Raw genomic sequence first — 16,251 nt, 5'->3', positions numbered from 1 at the left:
TAACACACATTTGAAAATAGATTCAAATCAAAAAAATTAACGCATCGTTAATATCTACAATATTTTATCTTATCTATCTGACTTTATATATATATATATATATATATATATATATATATATTGATATATATGTTATTAATTATATATATTAATAATTGGAATTCATTTTTCACAAATAATTCATAACAATTTACTTATCGAGTTTGACGGACGATTTTAGGTTATAAAGACATTTCTTATTCTTTTATTTCTAAAATCGAAGAGTCATTAGGAATACAAATAACAACTTCGTAAATTGATGTCTCGGGACGTCGATGAGGTTTACGTTCGCATTTTAGGTTAATAAAACTATATTTATAGAAAGAAAGCAAGCACGAAACGGAAGCAATAGACAGGATGGAGGGTAGTTCGCAAGAAAAAGGTGGGGGTGGTCCCAAGGGAGAACCACCTTTCCATTAGACGCAAGATTGATTTTGTGAGAGCTCCTTTTCCTAACAGGACCTTCGTATATATTGTGTATATATATATATATATATACATATATACATATATACATATATATATATATATATGTATATATATATATAGCTTGCAACTCGAGCACTAATGTGATTAAAATAATCTTACGATAATCAAAGTACAAAACACTACTACCGTCTCCTTTTCTAAATTCTTATTCGTTTTAATCCATCTCCCGTGTATCAAGATAGAACCTTACCGGGACGTACATTCGAGAATATAGGAAGCTTAATCGGGAAACAATAGTTTAAAATGAATCTTAACAAATCGAGATTATTTCTCTTTTAATTCTTAAGATAAGATAAAAGATAAAACGATATAAAGAGAAAATGATTTACGGAAGGCCTGATTAACGATCTAAAACTTCCTAATTAATGTTTCCGTACTATGTTGATATATACATACGTACGAAGATTGAATCTGTACTATTTTCGTTTTATTTACCGTACATCCAGAAAAATAATGAGTTTTGCGCTGTATGAATTATCTTCAGTTTGAGATCGTGCGAGAACTAAATGTAAGGAATTGCTATTATAAAAGGTAGATCTTTATATATTCTATATCTATATATATATATTCTATATTTATATATTATATATATATATATATGTATATATAAGCGTGCAAGTATAGATAAGCATATGGATACGTGGAATAAGGCTAATAAAAAGAGAGGGGAATAGATCGGCATTTGAGTAATTACTTTCATCCGTCACACTATTTTTATCGTCTTATAGTAACGTGATAAAGTCGACCGGCAACATTTAGTCACTATAAAAATTGCATGCACCACGATAAGCAATAAAATATCGAACGGCTTGTACGCTGGACCTTACCTCCGTATAATTTATGTAATTTGTACAAGTCCGATTGGAGTAACGTTTAATTACGTTTCTACGGTCTGTTTTAACACGAAGGAATAATGCTTGAACGAAGGGGCAAGTTTAAATACTAATTTTTTAAAACTAAATCTCTTTCGATGGAATACAATCGAACAAATTTCTAATTATTTTCTAATTTCCGCCTAATCATAACTCGTTAAAGGCTAAATATTATCTCGTTAATCGTAAAAATATTCTTTCCTTTCATTTTAATTAACTTTCTCACATTGTTAATTCTACCAACGTCCTTTATAAATGATACTTACTCAATAAGAAAGAAAAATGTAATTGCCCGTACAATTGAATTCTTGAAATTCGTTAGACACGTTAGTACGTAGAATTTAAAAATCACTCGAGTGTAATTTGCACCGTGCAATTTATTAAAATTGTATTTGGCAAACGAAATCCATCATCCAATACAATCATTGGACACGTACTTACATACATGAACGTTTCAATGTTCACTTTACTTTACAGTAGATAGGTATAATTGTAATATCGCATCTTACGTATATAATATTTTCCTTTAGAAAGAGGTATTTATACGAATAAGGAATCGTACGCGCTTACGCGTACCATACAAAATGATTGATGCTCTCGTCCATTGCGTAACCTTAAAGCGATAAACATAGAGAGAATTACGAAGACTAAACTGTGTTTTATGCTGTTCAACGTTGAAACACGAGAACTTTTTACATTTTACTTCTACGATGACACAATGCACTTTGCAATATTTTCCTATAGGTCTTCTTTCTTCTTCTCTAATTGAAAATGCATTGCTAGTTGATTAGAATCAAGTAATTAACCTAAACCTATCTGAATGTTGAACCTTTTTGTATAAAAGCAATCAACATTATGCGTTTTAATAAAGCGGAAAAACTAAAATATACTTAGATATTGATGAAAAAAAAAATATATATATAAACGCACACAAACATATATGTATATATATATAATATATTATATATGCATATACAGTGATGTACTTGAGTATTCCTGTGATTAAATAATACACGTAATATACTGTAATAAATATATACTATACATAATACAGCAATGTATTACATTATTGTACTATGTATTACATACATTACAATATTACCGACTGTAATATATATATATATATATGTGAACACATTATACCGTACGAAAATATCAATTCCCCCTTCCCCTCCTCCCACTCTGTCCCTCTCAATATAATATACATTATATAGATATATAAATATTATATAGATATATAAATATATCTATGTTGATTTGCTATGAATTTACCTAAACATTATATGAAAATCAAGATCCATTAAAATCTACAACAACATTATTTATAATACCGATATCTCGTCGAGATATTGCCAGTACGTATCTCTAGCTTCTTATCGTTGGTTAGAATTACTGGTAAAAAGATTGCTAGGCAGGAAGTTGGAAAGACGCAAAAGGAAGGGCCGCAGGTTCAGCGAGGCCGTATACGAAGGGGTCGAGCATGGTCGCTCCACCCCGATGATTGCAGGTTGCATCGGCACGCCTTCTACCTGGCCAGACATTTGCCTTCATATCATGCACACACTCTTTCTCTTTCTCTCTCTTTTTCTCTCTCTCTCTCTCTTTTTCTCTCTCTCTCTCTCTCTCTCTCTTGCTCGTTTCCTCGCTCTCTCTCTCTCTCTCCCATTCTCTCTCTCTCGCTCTTTCTCTATCTATCTATCTATCTATCTATCTCTCTCTCTCTCTCTCTCTCATCATACACACATATATAGAAACTTACAAATACATGTATCAGAAGTTCCGTTCGTCTTCCTCCAACAAGAAGAGTGCCCTTCGTCCAATTTTCTTGCACGAGGAGCCTTAGTTGCGCCCACCATAATCATATGTTGGCAAGTCTACTGCATCGTTGCATGCACTCCAACATGGCCGCCGCATCGCATCAGACCGATACCAGCTCACTTCTATGGCGTTTCTCGGTACTTTCCTTTTTTTCTTTATTTCATTCCTCTCTCTTTCTCTCTCTCTCTCTCTCTCTCTATCTCTCTCTTTCTATCTCTCTCTTTCTATCTCTATCTCTATCTCTATCTCTATCTCTCGTTCGTACAAAATTTACGTATTGGAATTAAATAAAGTTTTATCCAGTTAATACTAATCTTGGTTTTAATTGAAATAGAATATATATATATATATATATGTAGATATGTATTAATTAAAATGTTTCTTGATAAGAGAAAGTTATCCTTATTTAATATTGCATGAAACCAGAGAGAGAGAGAGAGAAAGTAACTAAATATTAAAATTAAAAGTTTAACGTTGTTCACTCTACTACGATTTAACTACGACTGATAACAGTCGCGATGAAACAAAACTCATGAGACTGGAATATATGGAAATGCGTATATAGGAGGTCACCTTCTTGTTTATATAATATACAAATAGAATCGGCTCAATATGACGTGTTTATACAAGCTTTATCTCGGTATCTTAACCTTCCTTACTTTGTCCTTTTTTCTATTTTGTTTAGTTTTGACAATGAATAGCATATATGTATTCACATGTATACGAATGTACATGAATAAAATGATCTTTCGTTTCTTTTCTCTCATTCTCTTTCTCTCTCTCTCTCTCTCTCTTTTTCGATCGTTCATCCGTCTGTCATATTTCTATCGTATTTTCTATTCTCACTTGCACCTATAAAACTTTCCTATGCTAATTCTAATACACCCAACGTGTCTGAGGATTTTCACGAGTCGCTAAAAAATGCAGACGATCAGTTCTGACGCTTGAAAGAGCTGAAGAGAAAGAAAAATAGAGAGAGAGAGAGAGAGAGAGAGAGAGAGGGAGAGAGGGAGAGAGAGAGAAAGAGAGAGAAAAAGAAGAAGAAGAAGAAGAAGAAGAAAGAGAGAGAGGAAAAGAAATAGAAGAAAGAAGAAGAAAAAGAGAGTACGTAATAACACAGTGGGTCCTTTCGTGGTAGAGCTTTTGCATAAAATCGATGCCAGATTATGGTTCGAAGGCACTACCCAAGAGCTGAATATCTATCCCTAGCTGTACTCACGAGAGAGGAGCTCGTCCCTCTGCTTAAATCCTGTCTATGCGATCCCTTCGGACGAAGGGACGCGATGATCCGTCGGCTTTGAACGAAGAAACTATAGATGTGTCTCATTTAAAAAGACTACTATGTAGGTCTCTCTTTGGATATACATGTGGATGAATAACTTAAACAGATATAAGAATTCAGTCTTTTTATCTTCGAATCTCTGACAGATAAACTTATACTGCAAGAAATAGTACCCTCATAAAGAACCCATCGACATAAGATCCATCTTTAAAGTACAATTTTAAAAGAATAAAGAGAGAGAAAGACTGAGATAAAAAAAAGAGAGAGAGAGAGAGAGAGAGAAAGGGAGAGAAAGGTTACTACATTATTTAAAGCACAAGCACCAAATTGTATGATAAACTGTGAACTTTGTCCTTATATCGCTAATAACCCACATAAGCGATTGATGGGACATCAAATAATAGAATTAAGAAACAGAGAAAAAAAGATAGAAATAAAAATTACGATAAGGATTGCGATAGCTCTCATGCTATGGTATCATTCTTCTTCTTCTTCTTCTTCTTCTTCTTCTTCTTCTTCTTCTTCTTCTTCTTCTTCTTCTTCTTCTTCATTTTATCCCTGTTTTTTTTTATAATACACCCTGAAACGATATTTAAGGAACATACCCCTAACTTAATATCTCGAATCATCGACTAAACTGTATGACAAAGAAATCAATTATTCCGGACAATGGACTTATCAGCGGGCTAGAGCAGCTACTCGAATCGCTGAAATGGGCTTCCAGGGCAAAGTGGTGCGGAGAGGTGCGAAACATTTTGCAGCTCTGGCTTTCGGTCGATGCTCGGCCGTGGTTCTTGTTTTGCTCGCCGTTAATTGATTATCGCTCGTATCCGAGCACCGTACAACCCAACGAGGCCCCAGACCAAAACCAAAGCATCGAAGGCCTTTCCAACCAGCCAGCCAGCCAGCCAGCCAGCCAGCTAGCTAGCCAGCGAGCCAGCCAGCCATTCCACTTCGACTCCCTCCACTCGAAAACCGTGCGTTTAGTTCATGGAGTGTGTGCCTTTCCACAAGCCCCAGTCTACGCCCTTGCATAAATCTGTAATGAGCCATGGTTTACGGGGATTCCCTTCTTCTTCTTCTTCTTCTTCTTCTTCTTCTTCTTCTTCTTCTTCTTCTTCTTCTTCTTCTTCTTCTTCTTCTTCTCTACCATCTCCATATATATCTCTCTTTCTCTAATCATTCCCCGAACTATCCGCAACAAATTATCCAAATAGCCGTGAAACAGGTATTTTCTTATTCGCCCAATGAATAATTTTTCGCTCGTTATCGAGGACATTACCTAATATCAACGATCGAATCCACTAAAATATATTTTAGTCCCATTGGATAATCTAATCCATCGATTGGCTTTAACGACAAATGGACATATTATAATCAATGATTGAATATTCCGAAATCGACGAACTCATTTTCTAAGAAAAACCGATGCAATCGAAAATTCTCTCTTAATATCTTTCTTTTTTTCTCTCTCTCTTTCTTTTTTTTTTTTTTTTTTTTTTTTATTACTTTTCCATCTCTCACCTCCTCAACTTATAATAATCTAAAAAGTCGAGCTTATTCGCGATCCATTATTCGCAATGTTTTATAATGCAAAAATATTAAAGAAATTGCTAATTTCGTGAAAAGTAAAACGATCAGTTGTAGTATCAATCACCACGACCCGAATAGTCCTCTCTGGTTCATTAGATTTTCTACCTGTTTCTAAACCGGCCAAAGTACAAACGAAACCGCCTGCCCTTTTGAACGTCTCGAACTCTCGTCACTCATTTTTCATACGTTTACATCATCGCTTTACCGCTTGGTTCTCAATGTCGGAATTAAGAAAGAGGAAGGAAAAAAAAAGAAAGAAAGAGTGACACGGAGAGAAACGGGAGTGAGACAGAGAAAGAAACAGACAGAGAGAGAGAAAGAGAGAGAAAAAGAGAGAGAGAGAGAGAGAGAGAGAGAAAGAAAGAAAGAGAAAAAAAAGAAAGAGAAATCGTTCTCTTCTGGACAAGGTTCGATCGAGCCAGTTCTTTCCGCCCTTTGTTCTTCCTTCGCAAGTTTTCTTCCTCCGGCTAAAGGCACGAACACGGGGGAAACAAAAGACAAATTACACGAGACGGCCATCATGTGACCCTTCCCACCTGTCTATACACAACTTGCTCGAAGAATAAGAGGAAAAGGGGAATGAGAGAACTCCGAGGGAGGACAGGTAGATTTCAAACGCTCTCTGGTCGCGTGTGGACTACTTATTTCAGCACGCTTCATCGTCTGCTTTCCCTTTGCCGACGGTCATTATGGCTCGGCATTGATCCTTAAACATCGGAAGCAAAATGGAGCTTCGTTTTGTGAAAACCTTCGCGATGAGATAAATAAGATCAACGACATTAGATCGTCCCATTTGATTCATCCCATGGAAAATCATGTTATCCTACATAAACGTGACGTAATTATATCTAAAAAAAAAAAAAAAAAAGAAAAAAAAAATAAATAAATAAATAAAAACTAGCTACATAATATTTCTTACATCCTTTCACGCTTTATTATTATATAAAATAAATATTTCTTTGGAGTGCATCGTATTATTTCATTTGAAAGAACAATCGCGCAAATTCGTGTCACCACTATCAAGTTAATACAAGATATTTTCGTTTCGAGGGGAAAAAAATATCGTGACCTAACGAAAGTAATACACTAAGCAAATGTCGACTGCTCTACTTTCTTGACGAGTGACGAACTGCTCCGTGTAATTATTGCGATTGTGATTTTAAGAATTTTTTTTCGAAAAACTGACATTCAGCCTAGATTCTACGTTCATGATATATATATATATATATCTGTGTGTGTGTGTGTGTGTATGTGTGTGTGTACATATATAACAATTTCTTCTAATTTTATTCGAATTATACGAAGCGATTATGAAAAGAAGAAAAAAAGGAAATTTAATAATTGTTAAATAACAAAAAAAAAAAAATAAAAATTGATGAGTCAGAATTAATTAACAAAATTATTAACTAACATATATTTATCGTAATTCTTCGTATACGTTAAATAATTGGCCATTCGCTAAGAAATAAGAAACGGTTGACAGTATTAAGAAATGCAAGCTCTATTTTGGTGAGGCTATCCATCGCACCTTGCACACGATCCTGTCACTCGACGGTCTACGTGTCGGCTATCACCCAACTAGTGTACGTCATCTCTCAACCCCCGCTTGCAGAAGAATGAAATGCTAACTGATATTTTCGTCCTTTCGTCGAAAGACGAGCGGCGATTACAAAGAAGCAATTTCTGTCACGTATCTTGATTGACAACTGCCACTCGGTCGTTGTATCGTTACAAGAATTTCTAACTTCGATCTGATAAAATTTATATTATAATAAATTTTTGATTATAACAAATGTATCTTTTTTTTTTCTTTTATCGGTTGGACTTGTAAAAAAAAAAAAAGTCAAAAACAAAAAAGATAAAAGAAAAAGATCACCGTCATAATCTCGTGATTAATGACGATTGAATAATTTTAAACGAATAAACGTTTTACAACAAAAATCTATTGTTTTGTGTGGGATGACAAGAACGAATCCAAATGCAACGTAATTATTACATATATCTCCGTTGATCACATCGCCGGGAATAATTCAACGAAAAGAACGGAAGTGGAATTTAAGGGATTAAAGTCATGACGATAGCAATTTGAATGCTAAATGAACATTAAAATTCCACGTATAGTCGTATTGGCTCCCAAGAGAGAATTTCAGAGCTCCAACCATGATCGACCGATTTCATGTGTCTTTATGCTATGGAAATGTCTACTACATATATATATATATATATATATATATATATATATGTACCTATTTATATACATATAAATACATAATGTGTATACTCTCGCACAAATTCAGTGTATATATATATATATATATGTATATATATATATATATATATATATATATATATATATATATCGAATATATCATATATGTATATCAGCCCTTAAAAATCGAAGAGTGTCAGATAACGGCAACGCGAAATGCATTCAATAGGCGTGGAATACTGGCTGATTGACAGGTCCGTCCAGCCAATCGCGAGACCGAAATGCTGATGAGGCCCACGTCAATCATGCTTTCATCTCTCTCTCTCTCTCTGTGACTCTCTCTTTCTCTCTCTCTCTCTCTTATTCCCTCCCTTCTCTGTCTATCTCAACCCTCGCTCTGTGGAAATACCACGTGCGAAGTTAGCCCCGTTCTACGAACCAACCAACCAACCACCCACTCACCCTTCTTTTTTTCTCTTTTTGTCCTTCTCTCACTGACGTCTATCTTTCTCTCTTCTTTCTCTTCTTTTCTCTCTCTCTCTCTCTCTCTCTCTCTCTCTCTCTCTCTCGCACACTCTATTTTCTTTCTTTCTCCAACATCGCTCTCATTTCCGTCTCTCTCTCTCTCTCTCTTTCTCTCTCTCTCTCTCGCTCCCTTCCTATTTTTATATAGTCTCTCTTTTTCTATTTCTATATCGTCTATTTTCTTCTTTCTTTCTTTCTTTCTTTATTTCTCTCTCACACCGACGAGAGCCCTTCTCATCCATGCTCGACCCATCTCCACCTTCTCCAACTCCCAACAACTCTCATTCCACTTTCGAAGCACCCTTCGGGGCCACCCTTACATCCGCTTGGGGTGCTTCAGCATTTTGGACCCCGCCGTTAGACAGCCCTTACACAGAACGCTCTTCTCCAGAGCTGCACCTCGTATCGCACTTTTTTTTACTCTCGATACGGCGACGCGTTGAAAAGAAAAAAAGGAAAAAAGAAGAAGAAAAGAGAGGGGAAAAAAAGATATCTAACACCCTGCGTAGGAACAAGCTATTGGAGAAAGGGACTCCAGGTGTCGAATAATTACACGGCTATACGTCAAAGTTTTTCTAACAGTATAGAATGTAAAAAAGCGAAGGCAAGTCTTTTCTCCTGAGGAAAAATGTTTCAAGTTGTTCTATGGTGATATCTTTTAATCTATAAAATGTTTCACTCTGTATATATCCATACTAACGATATAATATTATAATCTAAATGATTCATAAGATATAATAGATTTCATCGATATTCATATCTTACTCAAAGATTACTAGAAATTATATACTATTATATCATACCTAAATCCATTGGTAACATATAATATATGTATGTAACGCAAATATAAATTTGAATAAAAAAAAAAAAAAAAAAACAGAAAAAAAAAGAAGAAAAAAAAAGTAACATATCTCGGTTATGTATGTATGTCGCGAATAATCATTATAAAAATTCATTCGTTTGAGCAGGAATGCATCGAAAGGAAACGATCGAGTCCGTAACGGTAATGGCTGCTCCGTAAATTCCGTAATTACGTTCGAGGACTATTAATAATTGTTGTGTGTCTCCCAACCGGAAATTAGTGTTACGTCATGCGATCTATCGAAGTACATGTAACCGTGGGATACTTGCTGGCTACTTTCTATGGTCTACCAAGTCTCTTGAATACACTGGCCCCCTTTTGCTCCTTGCTACTTTGCTTCTCTTATCCCCCACACCCTTCTCCCAATTCCTCCACCCAATTTCTCCTCTCTCCTCCCTCCTATTGGTGAGACACCCTAGCTTCCCCTTGTTATCGCGAGACAAGTTTCTTGCCTGATAACAATTAGGAGGTATTTCGCATCGACACGGAATACCAACGGTTGGGAACTTGCCCAAAAGTTTCTAAGGAGTCGAGAGACCCTCGGCTATTGCTACCACAGGTACATAGACACGAAAAGCCTTCGTTCCTTCACTATTGCGATGACGTAGCTTCACCTCCCTTACGTCCCTTAGATCATTAATTAGATAACTATTTATCTTTTAAAATCTTCAATAAAAACGATATGAAGCGTCGTCCGTCTTGGATGATATGAAGGATGTAAGGAAGGTTACTAATCGTTTCCGGGGATATTGTCAAAATTGTGAATTTTCTTGAATAGAATTTCTTTCTTTCTTTCTTTCTTTCATTTTTTTTTTGTTAGAAAATTTTTTTGCAGATAAAAAAATTGTTCCCAAAGTTTTGCCAAACGTCAATTACAAATACGAATTATAATAAGATTTATTTGTCATGCGCAATGGAGAAAAAGAAAATGAAGAAGAAAAAATAAGGACGAAAAAAGATAACCATTATATTCCTTTTCTTTTTAGAGAATGGTTTGCCAAGAAGATTGAGGACAGCTTATACGAATACGCAATTGTTAGAATTGGAAAAGGAGTTCCATTTCAATAAATACCTTTGTCGGCCACGACGAATCGAGATAGCAGCATCGCTCGATCTGACAGAACGTCAGGTAAGAACGACATTTGTCAACTGATCAAAGAATCGTTAAAATACGAAATACTCCGAAAGGTTCCTGAAAACGTGTTTGCAGTCTTTTACCTAGAGAGTCGACTTCGATCGAATTAAAACATGACAACGTTTTTATTTCTAGGTAAAAGTCTGGTTTCAGAATCGCCGTATGAAGCATAAACGGCAAACTTTGAGTAAGGAGGATGGCGACGAGAAGGATGGCTCAACGTCCGACGGTATGGAAAAATCTAAAAGTGATAAAATGTTAAGTATCGATGCTGAGGAAAAGAAGAGCTGTCACAACTGTGATATTTCTGGTGTCGGAGACGTTGGTAGTACTCTCTCTGGTGACGTCAGCGAACTTGCTACGTCTGGTCGACGAAGTAGCAACAGCAATAATAACAACACCAGCAATAATAATAATAATAGTAATAATAACAATAATACGCCAACTGCAACCAATAACAACAATAGTAACTCAGTATTTAATACAAACAGCAACGGTGCCAGTAGTGTTGGAAGCACAAACAGTGTTTCGAGTTCCCTAGAAAAGATGATAGTCGACGATGACTCCAGGTCACAAGATGGTAGTGAAGTGACATCGCCGAGCGTACCGGCAAAGAAACTCTCTAATGATATTAGGGTCAAGGTTGAAAGTGGACATAAGAGTCCAAACACCACTAAACAAATTTCCATTAGTAAGAAGTCTCCGTCCGCGAATTCAAAAGATATTTGTTCTGTAAATAGCAACGGTGTTCTTCTTGCTATGCCTGATTCTACTGTCAGTACACCAGTCTTACCAGGACAAAATTCAGCAAGGAGCCTAACACCATCATCCACACCTGGAACACCAGCTTCTGTTCAACTTCAACAAGGAAGTCCACTTAGTATACAGCAAACCCATACATCCTATATGCAAAGACCACGGAGCTCTCCATCATCGACAACAACTATAATGCAATCAGGAACTATGTCGCCTCATGCTGTCAGAAGCATGGCGGCAAATCAAAACCATTTTCAACAACAAAACGTTTATCAACCGAATCTAGGAGCGGACTATAGAAACGGTATTTCAACGATTAGACAAACTGTTCCTGTAGTCGTTCAGCAAACGCAATCGCAGAACAATTATTGCACCAGAGAGAGCTATCAACACACAAGAATTCCGTATACTAGCGATGTACATCCGTACAGACAAAATCAGACGGTTGTTTCGAGAATGAGCCACGTGAGAATGGCCAGCGGTAGAAACGTATATTCGAACATGCAATTTCATCAACAACAAAACCAATACGGTAATACTGCCGACTACAATGGGTATCCTCAAAGCGGAGCAACGTATCATGCTTCCTATCATAGAAGCATGCAAAGCGGAGGTGCTTATAATACCGCCCAAGGCTATTCCAATCCACAAGCCGAACAACCGACGGAAGGATATGGAAATTACGGTTATACTAGTACCGGTTATCATCCCAATAGTGAAAATCTTACACCCCACAGTCATTCCAATGTGTCTACTCAAAGCGGACAACATTATTATAATGAAATGCCACATCAGCAACAGCAACAACAACAACAACAGCAACAACAACAGCAACAACAACAACAACAACAACAACAACCGCAGCAACACCAGGCTGATAGTTATGTCGCTCATCCACCGTCAATGCATCCCACTTCCGGTGATTATCGAACAAGTAACAAATGTCACCCTAACGCTTACTACGAGCAAACCAATCAGATCCACGTTCATCAGGGTGGCGAGGCTTCCAGTATACCAAATAGTTATGTGTCTTCACCAGATCCTTTCCCAGCACCCGGAATGACCACCACAGCGACTGCAATTGCCGCAGCAACCGCTGCTGTCATCACGCCACCCGGTAGCACGGGACAAGCCGACGGAAGTGCGGATTATAACAATTACGGCAATTTTTACGGTGAACCCGTTCACACGACTGCACCGCCACCGTCGGCCGACAACAGTAATAGCTCTTCGGACTTTAATTTTCTCAGCAATCTCGCCAATGACTTTGCTCCCGAATACTATCAGCTCAGCTGAGTCCACGAGACGGAAAATCCGTGTCAACTTGACTGGGCCGATGAACAAGGACTGCTCAATGTTTTATATTAACTTATAACTTGTGATTTGTGAACGTATCATCTACCGATACGAAAAAAATGATATGCGCTGTGTTTATAATTAGAACTGGTGATATAGTATCGGTGATATATACGAAGTTAAAAGTTCTTTGTGATTTCCTCAAGTTAATCGACTATTTCCAAACTATCGAGATCGATGAGATAACTCGATGAACGATTTTAAAATCCGTAGATCCTCCGTTATTATATATATATATATATATATATAATAATTTTAAATAATCCGAAACTCAAACTTGGAAATTTTCTGTCTAATTAAAAAATAAGCGATTAATAAGGAGAATAATTTCGAACGTGGATATACATATTGTATATCATCGTATAAAAAAAAGGAAGAAAAAAAAAAATATATATATATATATATACAATAAAAAGAAAAAAAAAGATATGGAATGATGCAATTTTAAATATGATTCGCGTTTATGATTGTTCGTTAGTGCACGTTTAGGTTAAATCTATTCACTATACCTGTTTATATCGCCATGCACTATTTAGCGAATAAATCTAATCATTGCGTCCAAGCTAAGAATTTGTTCAAAATACAGGGATTAATATGTTACGTTAATTCTGTTATTTATTATTAAGAAGAGTACCGAAAAATGCAGCTTGTAAATACATTTTAATAGATACTATATGTTGTAATTTTAAACGTTTTGAAATTTATCATGGCCAACTTGTTCTTTATCGTTCTTTAACATTAGCGAATAGTTCAATGGCCGGTGAGAGTAAATGAGAGCGTTGATGTGACAACGAATCTTTCAATAAAATGTGATCCGTTCGTTACCTTTCTTTTTTTTTTTTTTTTAAGAACTTACGAAACGGTACTGATTCTAGAAAAATGTTAACTACATATACCTATCTATACTAAATTCGAAAACATCGACTCAAAGCATGTAAATAAAACGAAATATTATTACGATAATAAATAAAATGGCCTGAATCAATCTCGATGTTTGTGGCCAATCTCGTGAATAATTTGAAACGAGACAAAATAGTGCAATGTTTTTATAAATAACTTTATGTAAATTGTATCATAATTGGGAGTTTTAAAAGTTTAAGGCTGTAACACATAAGAAATACAATGTAAAGGTAAAATAAAGCATATATTGTAGTAAATGAATATGAAGAAAAAAAAAAAGAAAAAAAAAACCAAACGAAAGATATTAAATAATACGTAAACGCTTTTCTCTAAGTGAGATTTTGTTGAAAAAGAAAAAAAAAAAAGAAAATAATCACATTTCTAATATCTTTTTTCCGGGATAAAGTCTAAATACTACTTAATATTTAAATAAGTGGTCATATATATATATATATATACATATATATAAAGAAATTGGCTTTTACATCTCCTGATTATGCTTAAATTAATTTAATTTGATTCACGAACTATGTATACACCATATTCAAAGTGATTGACGTTACCGCTATTAATCGAATTGTTTGAAAAATGTTTCTAAAAATATTATTGTTTAACTATGACAAAATGAAATAAGACATTTTTTAATCGCTATATATATATATATATATATATATATATATATATATATCTATATATATATAAACTATGACAATAGAGACTATGTGTCTTAAAATAGTGTTAAGTCAATCACTGTGAATCACTGTAAATCTATCACTCACATAACGAGATAGAAATCTGTACCTAATTATCGGCTTCTTTATCCAATGAATTTATTTAAATATCTAAATATGTATTATGTTGAATTATCTGACGAAACAAAATGGAATTGAGTTATATTTGAAAGACATCTTGATAGATTTTATGTTTCGTTTGTAATATGAATATTTGCAACGAAATAAGAGAGAACACAGACATAGGCACACATACATATATATATATATACACGCACACACACACACACACACACACGCATACGCACACATGCGTATACACACACACACACACACACACACACAAACACACACATATAAACGCTGTAAATTGATAAGCAATAATTAATTATGCAAACGTGTATATAATATCATAGAAGATGAGAGAGATGACGATGAGATACGTGTATAAAGTATCGTGATTCTCTACACGATCACGCTTAAGCTAATGTGTATACGCCGACGGATAAGTGAATGAATAAATGAAAAAAAAATATTACAATTGCGACGGCGAATAGAATTAATTGAAAATGGACTGTAATTGTTTAACACTACCTAATTATAGCGTGAACCATCGAACCTATTGAATTAATTAAATATTATTTTATTTTATACACGATCTCATTCTCGATTCAGCTTTATACATATATATATATACATATATATATATTTATATATATGTATGTATGTATGTATATATATATATATATACATATACACACACATATACGTTCAAGCACATGGAAAACATTAACGTAAAAACAAACATGATGCATTTGACATAAGATTTGCATACGCGCAATCATTTGTCATTTTGTTATGAAAGAAAAGGAAAGAAAATTGTTTTTTCGGAAATTCTCCGTGACCTATACAAAAGAATAAGTTTTTTCTATACTTTTTTATATTAAACGATTTTTCTCTTTTCGCCCTTTTTTTCGCTAAATTGAGCTAATTATAAGATTTACATACGCGCGATCGTGTCGTTTTTTTTTTTTTTTTTTTTTTTATGAAGGAAAGAGAAAAAAGAAAGGAAAGAATATTTTTGTTCGGAAATTCTTAGGGCCATTAAAGAGAGAAAAAACAATATCCTTATTATACTTTCTTTTTTTTTATATTAAACGAACTTTTTAACTTCTTCTTCTTCCTTTTTTGTCTTTGTTTTCGCTATTCACACATTATCTAAATTATCTAATTTATTAATCTCTGAAAAGACGCAATATTCTATCAGTATTATCTATTATCTAAATTGTTTCTTATATTGATTTTTAATTTTTTCTTATTAATTTTGTAATTAATTTTTCGTTCGAAACATTCATTTCTTTTCTCTTTTTGTACACACTTTACTACATTGTGAAGAAAAAAAAAAAAAAAAAAAAAAGAAAAAAAAAAAAAAAAAAGAAAAGAGAATTCTTTTTGTACTATTAATATATATAACACATTTGTTACAAATTTACTATGATGCAAGACTTGATGTCAGAAGATAATACGCTTAAGTACTTACTTTTTCTCTTTGTGTGTGTTTTCATTTTATTTTTTTATTTTATTTGCATAAAATTTATATATATATATATATATATATATATATATATATATAAATTTTAACGAACATAATGAAAATTGTTTGCTGTGAAATAACTCAAAGGAG

The 16,251-nt window shown here is 34.4% G+C and overlaps 1 protein-coding gene and 1 long non-coding RNA gene across 2 annotated transcripts in view; one reads left to right on the top strand and one right to left on the bottom strand.

Moving 5' to 3' along the window:
- The window catches only part of LOC118445834 (uncharacterized), a 58,742-nt gene extending 55,226 nt beyond the window's left edge, over positions 1–3,516 (bottom strand). The window contains exon 1 of the long non-coding RNA XR_004839421.2: positions 3,160–3,516. This is a non-coding gene — a long non-coding RNA (uncharacterized LOC118445834). The remainder of the gene's footprint in view (positions 1–3,159) is intronic.
- Positions 1–13,138, top strand: part of LOC118445832 (uncharacterized) — a 28,783-nt gene extending 15,645 nt beyond the window's left edge. Inside the window, exons 2-3 of the mRNA XM_035875785.2 lie at positions 10,676–10,818; positions 10,960–13,138. Of these exons, the coding sequence (XP_035731678.2) occupies positions 10,676–10,818; positions 10,960–12,876 (2,060 nt within the window). The 3' untranslated portion in view covers positions 12,877–13,138. The remainder of the gene's footprint in view (positions 1–10,675; positions 10,819–10,959) is intronic.
- Positions 13,139–16,251: the final 3,113 nt, after the last annotated feature.

This window comes from Vespa mandarinia, chromosome 4 (genome assembly GCF_050613455.1).
Source record: "Vespa mandarinia isolate Hongniang chromosome 4, ASM5061345v1, whole genome shotgun sequence".
Taxonomy (NCBI): Eukaryota; Metazoa; Arthropoda; class Insecta; order Hymenoptera; family Vespidae; genus Vespa; species Vespa mandarinia.
Note: the sequence above shows the minus strand (reverse complement) of the source record. Positions and strands in the feature narration are given on the sequence as shown.